The sequence below is a fragment of the Macrotis lagotis genome, chromosome 4, assembly GCF_037893015.1.
Source record: "Macrotis lagotis isolate mMagLag1 chromosome 4, bilby.v1.9.chrom.fasta, whole genome shotgun sequence".
Classification (NCBI taxonomy): Eukaryota; Metazoa; Chordata; class Mammalia; order Peramelemorphia; family Peramelidae; genus Macrotis; species Macrotis lagotis.
Window position 1 is genome coordinate 71,593,574 of NC_133661.1, and position 14,789 is coordinate 71,608,362.

General features: G+C 33.1%; 1 protein-coding gene across 8 annotated transcripts in view; it reads right to left on the bottom strand.

The window, feature by feature from the left end:
• The window catches only part of LOC141521015 (tyrosine-protein phosphatase non-receptor type 20-like), a 292,732-nt gene that overhangs the window by 12,531 nt on the left and 265,412 nt on the right, over nt 1-14,789 (bottom strand). For 3 of the 8 annotated variants that reach the window (XM_074233092.1, XM_074233090.1, XM_074233091.1), the window contains 5 exons: nt 11,869-11,975; nt 7,327-7,475; nt 6,476-6,566; nt 3,907-4,238; nt 359-451 (listed from right to left, as the gene is read on the bottom strand). In XM_074233092.1, coding sequence (XP_074089193.1) covers nt 359-451; nt 3,907-4,238; nt 6,476-6,566; nt 7,327-7,475; nt 11,869-11,975 — 772 coding nt within the window. Of the gene's footprint in view, nt 1-358; nt 452-3,906; nt 4,239-6,475; nt 6,567-7,326; nt 7,476-11,868; nt 11,976-13,518; nt 13,630-14,789 lie in introns of those variants that run through there. The other 5 variants (XM_074233094.1, XM_074233093.1, XM_074233097.1 and 2 more) reach the window with 3 other exon arrangements.

Sequence of the window (14,789 nt, forward strand, 5' to 3'; positions counted from 1 at the left end):
ATATCAAATTTCTTGAGAACAGGGATGATTTTTTGCCTCTTTTTGTATCTTTAATACTTAACAATTTCTGGCACATGGTAGGTATTTAATATTTATTGATTGATACTGAATTAATTGACCTTCTTCATCATAAACTAGAAAGGAGATTTTTCTTTATCCAGATTATTGAAAACAAGGGAAAATGGCACTAAGGTGTGACATCTATCCAGCCCCAATACTTATTGTGCTTTCTTGGTTGCAGTTTTAGCAGTTTTTGCCTTTCTGTCATCTAGTTTCCTTGGACTCATCAGTGACTTTTTGCCAATGTTCCACTCTGTTCTGGAACAGTAACTTGGGACTCTCAGATATTATATTTTACCCTTTTCAATTCTGCCTTGCATTTTTTGTCCTTCTTCTTCCTCCCAGAATCTCTGTCTGATCCAAGTGATGAAATACACCTTTTACCAGTATCCTAGGAAATGAAATCCTGGTCAGATGGCCTTAGATCAAAATGAAATCCTGGTCAGATGGCCTCAGATCTTGCATAGCTAACTACAAATTAAGGATTGTAGTTCTTTGACCCCTAGTTACATATATTTTCCCCCAGTATTCAAGTAGATTCTTTCATTCTACCAATAAATATTTTCTTGGGGTTCAAAAGATTGTGGGTTGTCCAGGCTCAGCAAAGCTAATTAAGTGATACATTTAGGTTTAGAATCCAGATCTTCTCATTACTAATCTAATGTCTAAAAGGGTGGAACTATGCCATCTTTTAGAAAAATACATGAAATCAAAAATAAAGAGGTCCATTGATATTTGGAATAAAGCAGAATGGTAAGGCATTCTAGCAAATTATTCCATATGCAAATGGAGTAAATTAGAGACCATGGGCTATATTTGAAAAGAATCCTAGGTCCAACTCCTTTTTTCTGTAACATCACCTATGAGGCTTGGTCAAAATACATCCTCCTCTGGGTTTTCACATCATAATTTTTAAGAAAACCTTTTAGGTTCTTTATAATTGAATCAGTGATCCTTTTATTCTAAGTGTGTAAATAGACTGATACATATTGAAATTTTATTTAAAAAAGCAAAAGATAATGGAAATTAGATCTGTGTTTTCATAATTGTGGGTTAATTCTGGATGATAAAATTTTCTCCCCGCATGCCAGTCAGTATCTTCTCTCCAACTTTCAGTCTTAGAAAATTGTCTAGAGTATTTAGAGACTAAATGATCTACACAGGGTCACCTAGCTATTTATGTATTGGAAGAAGAACATGGACCCAAATCTCCCTGGCTTCAAAGTAAGTACCCTATTCACTATATCACAATATCTATGCAAATGTATGAGAATATTTAATCCAGCTTTTAGATTCTGATAGGTAGTGGACATGGTCAATCAAATTGGATTATGAGCACACAGATCATATAGGGATTTAGATTATGAGCATACAGATCATATAGGGATTTGTTGTTATCTTCTCACTTAGTTGAATGAGGATCATCTAAAGGAATATCCCTGCAGATATCCTGGGAATGTCCACTTTTGTCTTGAGAGCTCTTGGCAAAGACTGAGGGGCTGTACAATGTCTCTGTCTATAAAATGAAGATCTCTGGGTGAGAATGTCATACAATGAGAATGTCTCTATCATCTTTTGAACATCCTTCTAGGGAGCTCAGGGTTAAGAGGTAGGTCCCCAAACTATCATAAACATCCTATAGATTTCCATTATCCCCAATTCTTTACCAAAACTGATTCATGCTTTATTATTGTCAGAATCCCCTAATGAAACTGACAGTAAATAGCTTAGGAATCCTTTTATTTAAATGTGGGTTTATTAAAAAAATTCCATGTTGAACTATTTTTCTATCTGAAGTCATAGGATAATTAAAAAAACTCTCCCAATCACAAGTACCACTAAGTCATGTGCACTCATTTTTCCATTTCCTTATTTTAAAAAATGGACATAATTTATGCTGTCTTACTTAATGGAGAGTATCATCCTATAATTTGCTATCCTAAAATAAAATACTAAGTTGAAATAACCACAACCACAATTAAAATAATAATAATAAAATAGAAATGTACATAGCATTCTAAGGCTTACAAAAAGTTGATGTAATCATGATCTTGGTTTAATAGATGGAGCTCTGAACCTGGAATCAAAAACACCTAGGGTCAAATATTTCCTCAGTAACTGTAACCTCAGGTATGGAATCATGGGTAATTCATTTTAAGCTCTCTAAGCCTCAATTTCCTCATTTGCAAAATGAGTCTGAGACTGGGATTTACCTTACAGGGTTGTTATCAAGAATAGTGAATGAGTTAATATATTCACAGCACTTTTCAAAACTGAAAATTTTACAAATATGTCATCATCCCCATTCTACAAATCATATATATATACATATGTATATATAATGTATATGTATATATATGTATATATAATGTATATGTATATATAATGTATATGTATATATATATGTGTATGTGTATATATATATGTGTATGTGTGTGTGTGTATATATATATATATATATATATATATATATATATAATATATATAAAGGATTATACAAATTTGCATTTGCCCAAGGAACACAGACTGTCTCTAAAGGATAATTTTAACTCCCAAGTTTCACATTTCATTGTCTCTACTATACTGCCTATCAAATAGATAACTGCATTAAATTGGATTATGAGAAATAAAATGAAATATTTATGATACCCCATTTTTGAGGACCTACATTTGCCCTGCCATCTTTCAGTGTTTTAAAAAGCATACAGGATTGTGATACCTTTGCGTCATCTCTTTCTTCTTCTCCAGGCAGTTAATGCTGGTAGGGAAGGGAAATATGACTGAAATTTTGGGGAATTAATTACTGAATTCCTATCAGTGATATTCAAAGTATCTAAAAGAATGGGAGAGGGGCTATATAACTGGAGAATGCAAATGATGATACAATTTTCCAAAAAGGGGGAAGAAGGTAGATCATTTAAATTACAGACTAATGAGCATAAACAATGTCTTCAAATACCAGAGGAATTTGTCATATGGAAGAGAAACACTGACTTTATTTCTTTGAGCATTATAGGACCAAAAGGTAGAAGGCATTGGAGCAAATTTCCATTCAGCTAAGGAAAAACTTCCTAATTCTTAAAGTGACACAGAAATAGATTGAAGAGATATGTTAGTGCCCTGTCATTAGCAGTATTTGAATAGAAGTTGCAAGTCTACTTCCTGGGGATGATGATGATGATGATGTTCTGTTTTTCATTCTTTTTTTTTAGTTTTTTGCAAGGCAAATAGGGTTAAGTGGCTTGCCCAAGGCCACACAGCTAGGTAATTACTAAGTGTCTGAGGCTGGATTTGAACCCAGGTACTCCTGGCTCTAGGGCCGGTGCTCTATCCACCACACCACCTAGCTGCCCCTATGTTTTTCATTCTTGAAAAAGACCATGACATCAGGGAGGTGATGCCATGATAAGCACATGAATTGGTTTTGAATGTAGGGTAGAGGGTGCTGTGATAAGTCACAAGCCTCACTTTCTCCTCCAGAGCCATCTGGGTCCAGTGGCTAGATATGAATCAGGGCAACTGGAGATGGCCTTAGATGGGAGGCAGTCAGGGTTAATTGACTTGCCCAAGGTCACACAGCTAGTAAGTGGCAAATGTCTAAGGCTGGATTCAAACTCCCATCCTCCTGACTCCAAGACCCATATGATACATATTGTGTCACTTAGCTGCTCACTGTGGATGTGATTGTGGAAAGGACTCATTCTCCTGCGCTATATTTCACACATCCATCCCATTCAATTCTCTGTTACTCTCCCAACTCCCTAACTTCAAAAACAAAATTATATAATGCCTATGGTGATTTTGGCAGTGGTGGTGTTATTAGACTTCTTTTTTTAAAGGACTTACCTTTTTAACCATTTTAAACTTTCGAATTGTAAAAGTTTCCAGTATCTGGTAATCCTCCAATACAATAACATAATCTTGAAGCTCCAAGGGTTTATTCCGAGACATGGGCCAATAACGGTGGCATTTGATGAGTCCATTCTCTATCTCTTTGGTCATCATGGCAATGACATTAGACTTATTTTCCCAAACCATTTGCCAAAAGTCTTCTGTGGTTCCTGGCAGGGGTCCTTGGGTTGCAATGTAAACGTATTCTTCCCCTGAATTCAATATTCGGATATAACTTGCATTGATGTAACCCTGCCTTTCTCCAAGTGGAACTCGAGTACCATCATCTACATCATACAGAAACAAAAAAAAATTGTCTTTCAGATATGATTCTCTTATTCCTGTCAAGTAGCTTAAGAGTGCTAATTCATTTTAGTATGACAGAAACAGGATTTTTTCCATATTCTACTATTAATTCAATGATCAAATTCTCAAGCCAATGAATAAGAAGATAGCAAACTGACAAATTTTAACCAAATAAAGAACTTAAGACATTATTCTGACTACAGGTTAGGAGTTGGACCAAATCAATAAAATAGAATCTATAGAATATGTTTTCTGTGCCCAGTACAGATAATCTCTCAAAGGTAGTTCTAATCCAATTATGCAGTAGAAACATATTTATCCATTCTCCAAATTAAAAAAATGGTCAAAGTACATGAAAACTTTCTTCAAAGGAAGAAATCAAAGTTAACAAGATATATGAAAATGCACATTAAAAGAATTCATCATGCTCTTCAGATTGACTGATAAAGTGGCCAAAAAAGAAATTACAAACTCTAGAGAAACTGTTCGAAAAATACATACATTAATGTATTGTTGGTGGAGATATAAACTAGTCTAGCTACTCTGGAAATAATTTTGGAATCTTGCCCTATAAACTATCAAACTATGCATAACCTTAGACCCAGTGATGCTACCAGACCTACACTCCAAAAGAACAAATGAAGAAGAAAAGGATCTATGGGAGCAAAATTATTTCTACCAGCTCTTTTTACAGTGGTTAAGAATTAGAAAGTGAGTGACACCACTCTGGCTGGGGAGTGGTCAGATTAAATTTGTGGCATATGCATACCATGAATACTATTTACTGTATAGTAAGAAATAGTGAAGGGGATAGTTTCAAAGAATCATGATAAAACACAAATAAACTAATGTGGAATATAAAGTAAGGAGAACCAGGGAATAATTATGTAATAAGAGCCACATTGTAAAATTGATTTTCAAAGATATTGGAATTCTAATTGAAAAAATGCCTAACCATTTGCAGACAACTCAAGATGAAATAGATTACCTACCTCCTGTTGGAGATGTGATGGATTCACTGTACACCCCCAACACTTATTTTACTTTGATTTTTTGGATATGGTCAATTATTCTTTTCTTTATACATGATTTTAATAACTTTTCTTGTTTTATCAATTGGGGAAAGGGTAGAATACAAAGAGGGATATGAAAATAAAATTTAAGTAAAAAAAATAAACATGGTATAATATGTATAGTTTTAATTCAATTTTTTTTGTCCAGGTCTGTGATTTCATAAGAAATATTCATGATATTGACACTGCTAATGTGAATACTCCCTCTGTTGATATAGACAACTTGCTCATTAACTGACTTGGGAGCTGAGAAGTTAAATAATTTGCCTTAGGTATCATATAGTATATAAGCATCATTAGCAAATCTTGAATTCAAATGAACTTCCTGGTTTGAAGGACATTTCACCATCTATAAAACTATATTGTCTCTCTTTAAAGCATCAGTAGAAGTCCTATCTTCTTTAAAACTTTTCTGATTACTTTTTAGTTTTCATGGCTTCCCCAAGGATAATTTTCTTCTTTGGCACTGCACTGGTACCTCTTGAATATTGAAGTGCTCTTTATATGAAAAAATAAGTCAGCCTAAACTAAGGGAATTTAGGCTAGTTACTCACCTACAATGCACCTAAACCAGAACATGGGACATTCTGGATTTAATTACATGATCCATATGATCTTTCTTTTTTTTTTGGTAGCAAACACCTCAGGAGTTAATTTGTACACACATGGACAAAAATTCTTTAATGTACTAAGATAAACTTTAATGGGACTGCTAGTTCATTATATAATATTCCCTACAACTTAATGCTGTGGGAGGGAACATGAGGAATAGTACGCTGGAAAGACAAATGGCAATGGAGTCAGAGGACTTGGATTCAAATATCATCTCTCAAACAGTGTGACTTTAAACAAGTCATGTCAACCAATCTACTCAGTCTCTTCATCTATAAATTGTGGAGATTTAACTGAATGACCTCTGAAGTCCCTGCCACCTCTAGCTCTCTAATCTTATGAAATCAGTCATCTTGCCTTAATGAATGCAATACTACCCATATAATCAGTTAAGTTTTCCACATGTAAGTGTAACAATAGATGAATATGATCTCCAAGTTCTACTCCTAATCTCCAGGGCTATAAAGTACCTCTCTTTTAGCATTTCTATATATATATTTTTTTTAAAATTATGAAAATTGATATTTGCTTACATGGAATAATATCTCGATATCTATTCTTCTCTCTATTTTGTGGAGCATTTCCCAAGATGCAGTCATCAAGTGGCTTTATGTGTTCTAAAGACTTAAAAGAAAACAAGAATGATGATTCCTCTCCTACAGCAAAAGATTAACTTTTAATATAATATTACTAATCCCTGAAACACCTGTTTATAAAAAATGAGTCAGGGGACTAATGGAGCCAACTCATCTTGGTTCAAGAGAACCTGTCAAATTTTCAACGAGGGCATGTATACTTTGGAAACCAAAAAAAGCTACAAATAAGTGCTTGATTTATTGTCTTCTTGATTGTCCAGATTTAAGTAATGAAGAAAGCATTAACAATGCAGATTAAACTAAAAAAGTATGTCTTGTCTAAATTTTTTTGAAGATTCAGTTATTAGACATTTGCCAACATGTCCCTGGATATTCTTTATCTGTCATAATTCATTTAGTCAACTGTTAAACATTTACAATGAATAAGAAAAGTCTTAACTTTAGTATCATTAGCACTCACTCTTCTCATAAAGTGACTGAAAATGATAGTTTTCAGTCAAGATTTTCCTACCCCAATAATTCCACAAGTCTTTATTTTGATATACTAACCAAGAAAATAGCAAATTTAAACACTCTGGAAACATCCTTTCCCTATCCATAAAACATGCATGTAAACCAGAAAAATCAGGAAGATATATTTTTAAACTTTATATCCCTTACTCTATGAAGAAATAGCAGTAGAGAGGCCAATAATTCAAGAAAGAATTCTTGAAATTACCTTTCATCTAAGACTGTAAAGAACATATATGTGTGTTTAACTTTTATCATTTTATCATTTGCACAATTACCAAAAATTCGGTGAAGGTTTCATTTCTTGCTATCTGCTTTTCAGTGGCTTCAATCAGCTCTCTGAGGGTTGCCATCAAATGCAAAGTGGGTAAAATTGGCTTAATTTCTGATACTGCAATTAGTTCTTCCTCAGAAATAATTATCAAACCTAAAAAAGAGGAAATGATAGCCATATATAATACTTGAAATTGTGTTCAATTTTCTTTTAAAAACAAACCCTATCTCCCTCCCTCAGAATTACATAAATCTAACTTTTCAGATCATGGTGCAATAAAAATTACTTCTAATAAAGGACCATAGAAAATAAAATCTAAATGGGAGCTAAATAATCTAATATTAAAGAATGAAAGAGGGGCAGCTAGTGGCACAGTGGATAGAGCATCAGCCCTGGAGTCATGAGGACCCGAGTTCAATCCAGCCTGAGAAACTTGATAATTGTCTAGCTGTGTGATCTTGGGCAAGTCACTTAACCCCATTGCCAATAATAAATAAAATTTTTAAAAAGGAATGAATGGATCAAACAGTAAATTATAGAAAAATCAGCAATTTCATCCAAGACAGTAACATTGATAAGACATCATACCAAAATTTGTGGTTTGCACTCAAAGCATTAGAGGAAATTTTATATCTCTACATGCTTGCATGAGTAAAATAGAGAAAGAAGGTATCAATGAATTGGATGTGCAACTAAAAAAACTAGAAAAAAATGAAAAATTTTTAATTAACTATTGAATTGAAAATTCTGAAAATCAAAGAAATTAATAAAATTGAAAGAAAAATATTGAACTAATAAATATAACTGAGTTTTTATGAAAAAACCTGATTAAAACAGTGAAAAAAATCAAATTACCAGTGAACTTAGCACCAATGAATAGGAAAACAAATTAATAATTCAAAGCTATTTTGTCCAACCACATGCCAAAAAATCTGAAAACATTACTGAAACTGAGGAATATTTACAAGAAAATACACTACACAAAATAACAGAAGAAGAAATACTTAAATAGCCCTATTTCAGAAAAAGAAATTCATTAAGGGAACAATAAGTTCCCTAATAAAAAAAATCTCCAGAGTCAGATAGATTTACAAGTAAATCCTACCAGGCACTTAAAGTGCAATTAATTCTAATTCTATATAAACCCTTTGAAAAAAAATAGGTGAAAAAAAATGTCCTGTCTGATCCCTTTTATGATACCAACATGGCACTGATACCTAAACCAGGAAGAGTAGAACAGAGAAAATTATAGACCAATCTCCATAAAGATATCTAGTCCAAAAATTTTAAATAAAATTTTAGAAAAAAGATTACAGCAAGTTATTACTTAGATAATAAACTATGATAAGGTAGAATTTATACCAGATATGCAAGAATGGTTTAACATTAGGAAAACAATAAGCATAGTTGATGATATTAATAACAAAATAGAAATCATGATTATCTCAATAAATTCTGAAAAAGTCTTTGCCCATTCCTATTAAAAACACTAGGGAGGAATAAATGGAGTTTCCTTAAAATGACCAGCATTATTTATCTAATACCATCAGAACTTTATATGCTATCAGGATAAAATAGAAGCATTGACAATAAGATCAGGGATGAAATAAGGATGCCCATTATCACCATTATTAACCAATGTTGTATCAGAAATGTTAGTTTTAACAATAAGAGAAGAAAAAGAAATTGAAAGAAATAGAATTGGCAATGAGGAAACAAAACTCTGATTCTCTGGATGAAATGATGGTATACTTGGAGAAGCCTAGAAAATCAACTAAAACACTACTTGAAACAATAACTTTAGCAAGTAGTCTATAAAATAAACCCACATAAATCATCAGCATTTCTATATATTACCAGTAAAGCCCAACAACAATAAGAGATAGAAAATGAAATTCCATTTAAAGTAGCTGGAGACAACATAGAATACTTCCTACTTCCCAAGATAAATCCAGAAACCTATTTGAAAACAATTACAAAACAATTTTACTTGAATAAAGATTGATCTAGACAATTGAAAAAATCTTAATTGCTCATGGGTAGGCTGAGCTAATATAATAAAAATGACAATTCTATCTAAATTAAATTATTTATACAGAACCATACCATGCATATTGCCAAAATGTTACTTTATGAGTTAGGGAGAAAAGTAACAAAATTCATATGGAAGAACAAAAAGTCAAGAATATCAAAGAAATTAATGGAAAAAATGCAAAAGAAGGTGGCTAGATAAAAGCTATATTATAAAACAGCAGTCATCAAAACTGTCTGGTGTGGGCTAAGAAACAGAGAAGTGGATCAGTGGAATAGAATAAAAATGAATACAGAATTTAAATATAAAGAGGGCTGCCATAAGCCAATTAGGAGAACAGGAAATAGTCTATCTGTCAGATCTATAGAGAAAGGAAGAGTTTATGACCAAACAAGAGAATATTATAAATTGCAAAATAAATAATTTTGCCACATTAAATTAAAAGGGTTTTGCACAAATGAAAACAATGCAACCAAGATTAGAAGGAATTCAGAAAACTGGGAAACAATTTTCACAGCTAGTGTTTCTGATAAAGGACTCATTTCTAAAATGTATAGAGCACTGACTCAAATTTATAAGAATATAATTCATTCTCCTATTGATAAATGATCAGAGGATAAGAACAGGCAGTTTTCAAATGAAGAAATTAAAGCTATCTATAATCATATGAAAAAAATACTCCAAATCATTATTGATTCGAGAAATACAATTTAAAACAACTCTGAGATGACACCTCAAACTTATCAGATTGACTAATATGATAAAAGAGTAAAATGATTAATATTGGAGAGGATGTGGGAAACGTGGGACAATCAAACTGTTCATACCCTTTGATCCACCAATATCACTACTAGATTTATTCCAGATCATGAAAAAGAGGAAAAGACTCACATGTACAAAAATATTTGTAGAAATTCTTTTTGTAGTGGCAAAAATTGAGGGGATGCAGGAATTCAATCAGTCTTCCTGAATAATCATCTAGAATTTTATTCACTGTACCACTTGGTTGCTTCACTAGTTACTGCGCATTGAAACAGGCCATTCACCACCCCCACCATTGCCATCTCTCCTAAAATGACTATTTATGTATTGTATGTAGTAAGTAATAAATATTTGTTTAAATGAATTGGACAAAGTCAAGCAGATATTAAGTCTAATATGGAGGGAAAGGAAGATAATGTCCAAACCAGATACAATAGAGATATACAACAGAAAGAAGGCTCAATAGTTCACAAGTGTGATAAAACTCATGGACACGGAACACCAGGAATTGGAACTCAAAGGGAGCTTTGGTGAGACTCATTAATTAGAGAATGAGCTGATAAATTAAGATTATAGATAGAGTAACCGGTCTGCAATCAAGAAGACTCATCTTTCTTAGTTCAAATCTAGCTCCTTTACTATCTCTATAATCCTGGGAAAATCATTTAACCCTTTTAACCTCAATTTCCTCATCTATAAAATAATATGAGAAGGAAATGGTAAACCACTCTAGCATCTTTACCTAAAAACCCCAAATAGAATCATGAAGAGTCTGACATGACTGAAAATGACAAATAACAGCAACATTGTAATGTAACAGTATCATTCCTTAAGAAATCACAAAAAGAATAGATATATATAAACCTGTAAATTTATATGAATTATAAATTACAGGAAGGACTATGTCTTATTTATTTGCATTTCCCCATACACCTAGCACAAAGCCCTCATTAATGAAAGAAATATTTGTTGACTTGAATTCAATTAAAATTGGAAACAAAATAATTGCATCCTAGCTAAAGAAATATTTTCACAAACATAAACAGGTTGGTCAAGACCTAAAATGAAAAGCACTGATAGAGAAAGTCAAGCAATGAATATATATATATATATATATATATATATATATATATATATATGTATATATACATATATACACACACACATATATATATATATATATATATGCATACATGGAGTGCAAAAGAAATGTTGGAGTCATTAAATGAGTGGGAGAAGAAGAAAGGACATAACACATTGTTTATCCTTAAGCAGGACTTTACAGCTCTAAAACTATTTCCTCTCTTTCCATCTATTCTCTATGCACTCTATATATGACTAGCTATTTTGATGTTTCTCTTCTTGAACTTAAATACAAACTCTTTGAATACAAGAAGTGGTTCATATTTGTCTTTGTATTCCCAATGCTTTAGCTAGTATACATTTAATAATTGCTTACTGAATGACCACAACAATTGTATATAACATTTCTAGAGTTAAAATTATTTCATAAAAATATTTAAGCAAAAATCTATAACCTCATTTTGAAAAAATAAAAACATTGGCAAGAAGGGAAAAAGATCATTCCATCTCTCCCTCTTCTGTACCTGCCGTGTTTTCCCCTTTCTCCCTAAGCCTTTATATCTTGGATTTTACCATAAAATGTTCAATCTTTGCCTTTGAATGGGTTTTTGTAACTCCAAAGCTAACAAGGCAACTTCCAACAAAAACATAACTGCATCCAAGAAATACCTGGAGCCCCAATTGTTGAATCACGGGACGATCCTGCATGTTGCCCATCTTCAATGTTCCAGTTTTCAGTGCTATATCTTGCTGAGCCCCTCCAAACATTGGTTCCACTATTAAGAAAAAAATTTTATAGTTATTTAAGCTTTCAAATGAGGTTCGCCTTTAAAAATGTTATTATTCTTTTTTTAGAAAGATTTTATTTTGATTTTTACAATTTTTCCCCAATCTTGCTTCCTTCCCCCCACCCCCACAGAAGGCAGTCTGTTAGTCTTTTTATTGCTTCCATGGTATACATTGATCTAAGTTGAATGTGATGAGAGAGAAATAATATTCTTAAGGAAGAAAAATAAAGTATAAGAGATGGCAAAATTAAATAATAACAGGGTTTTTTTTCTACATTAAAGGTAATAGTCTTTGGTCTTTATTTAAACTCCACAATTCTTTCTCTGAATACAGATAGTATTCTCCATTGCATATAGCCCAAAATTGTCCCTGGTTGTCGATGGAAGGACAAGTCCATCAAGGTTGAACATCACCCCCATGTTTTTTTCTGGTTCTTCTCATCTCGCTCAGCATCAGTTCATGCAAATCCTTCCAGGCTTCCTTGAATTCCTATCCCTCCTGGTTTCTGATAGAACAATAGTGTTCCATGATATACATATACCACAGTTTGTTAGGCCATTCCCCAATTGAAGGACATTTATTTAATTTCCAATTCTTTGCCACCACAAACAGGCTGCTATGAATATTTTTGTACAAGTGATGTTTTTACCCTTTTTCATCATCTCTTCAGGGTATAGACCCAGCAGTGGTATTGCTGGATGAAAGGGTATGCACATTTTTGTTGCCCTTTGGGCAACATAAAGGTTGAATGAGTTCACAGCTCCACCAAGAGAGTATTAGTGTCCAAGATTTCCCACATCCCTTCCAACATTGTTATTGTCCTTTCTGGTCATATCAGCCAGTCAGAAAGGTGTGAGGTGGTACCTCAGAGATGCTTTAATTTGCATTTCTCTAATAAGTAATGATTTAGAGCAATTTTTCATATGACTATGGATCACTTTGATTTCCTCATCTGTAAACTGCCTTTGCATATCCTTTGACCATTTGTCAATTGGGAAATGGCTTTTCTTTTGAAAATTTGACTCAGTTCTCTGTATATTTTAGAAATGAGTCCTTTGTCAGAAATACTAATTGTAAAAATTGTTTCCCAATTTACTACATTTCTTTTGATCTTGGTTACAGTGGTTTCACCTGTACAAAAGCTTTTTAATTTAATGTAATCAAAATTATCTAGTTTGCTTTTAATGATGTTCTCCATCTCTTTCTTGGTCATAAACTGCTTCCCTTTCCATAGAACTGAAAGGTAAACTACTCCTTGATCTTCTAGTTTGCTTATAATCTTGTTTTTTTTATGTCTAGATCCTGTATCCATTTTGATCTAATCTGTTATTCTGCTGAAAGGAGGAAGACATAGACAGCCTCCCACCTCTTGATGTAGCCCTTATTTAAATAAATGCTATCTAATGTCCTGGAAAATATTTTTTTTAAAAAATTGATTAACCTTCTGAAAATTTGATCATTAGGAGTCAGAAAGTCTTGAAATTTTCCCATCCTGCCCCATTACAGAATCCTTCCCTGGTCCCTACTTACTTACGTGTTCAAGTTGAACTGTCTCTCTCTGTCACTAATCTTCCTATATTTCTGGTTCATAACTTCCCTGGGTTGGGTGAAGTAACTAACCCTCTTGCTTTAAAAGACCTCCTGGTTGAGGGGTGGGTAAGAATGGGATAAAAGGAAACAAGAAAGGGTCAATATCTATTCTGCAATAATGACTTAAATAACTAACAAAGAGATTTATTGGTAAGTGATATTGGCACTTAAAGGAAATTCATGGGAGAGAATACACAAGATTCAAATGGTTTTCACTAGGTCAGTTATAACACAAGCAACCATTTGCCAATTTTATCCCATTATTAGATAGACTGTCTGTGAAGACAGATGACAAGATGAAATAATTTCTCTACTCTATCCTATGTTCTAAAAGTTTAGGCATTTGTTACTTTTATCTGTTTGTGCATACTGTTAAAATTCCATTTACTTCAACTGGAATTTTATTCAAATGGATTAGTTTGGCCCACATTATCAACAAAAGCAAGGACTTGCCCATTATGGATGGGCATATCACTGACAGTCCATCTCAAAACAAAGAGAATCCTTTAGGGCTGTGCCAGGCAATTCTTATTTCTTCTGTCTTTGACTTGGGAAACTGAATAAATAAAATTTACTCATGTGGAAAATAGTCTAACTGACTTTCTTGCCATTAAAACAAGAGTAATATAAGTCAACATTTGGCCATTGCTTTTGTTTTCTTGCTTCAACTTGTAAATAATTCTGCCACTATTGTTTCTAATTGTACTCTTTTAAGCTGTGGCATTGTTTCAGGTGCATTTGTCCAGCCTAAATGGTTTCTCACATTCATAAGAATCAATCAAATTATTTGCAATGGGCAAATTTCCATATATAGTCTGATCAAATAAATAAATCAATAAGTTATAAGAACAGACTCTTATACTCCATAGTCAATGCCTCTGAAGGTATAGGGACTGGGTCTGTGATTTCATCAGTAAAACAAACTCTTGGCTAAAGAAACTCCCTCTATTTCTACTTAGTTGACATCTTCTCTGTAACTTAAAGTCTTAGACAGTTACCTAGGACCTTGAGTATAACACAGAACCAGGATGTGAGAGAGGCAGAATTTCTGACTCTGAGATTGATTTTTTCCTCCATCATGCTACCCTCTCTAGAGAAGTCACAAATCACCATGGGAAAATGCAAAGGGGAAAGCAGCCTCTTTGCCCTTGGAGGGCTATGAGAAAAATTTAAGTAGTATCCATGTTGAAACTGAGTCTAAGTCAGTAAAG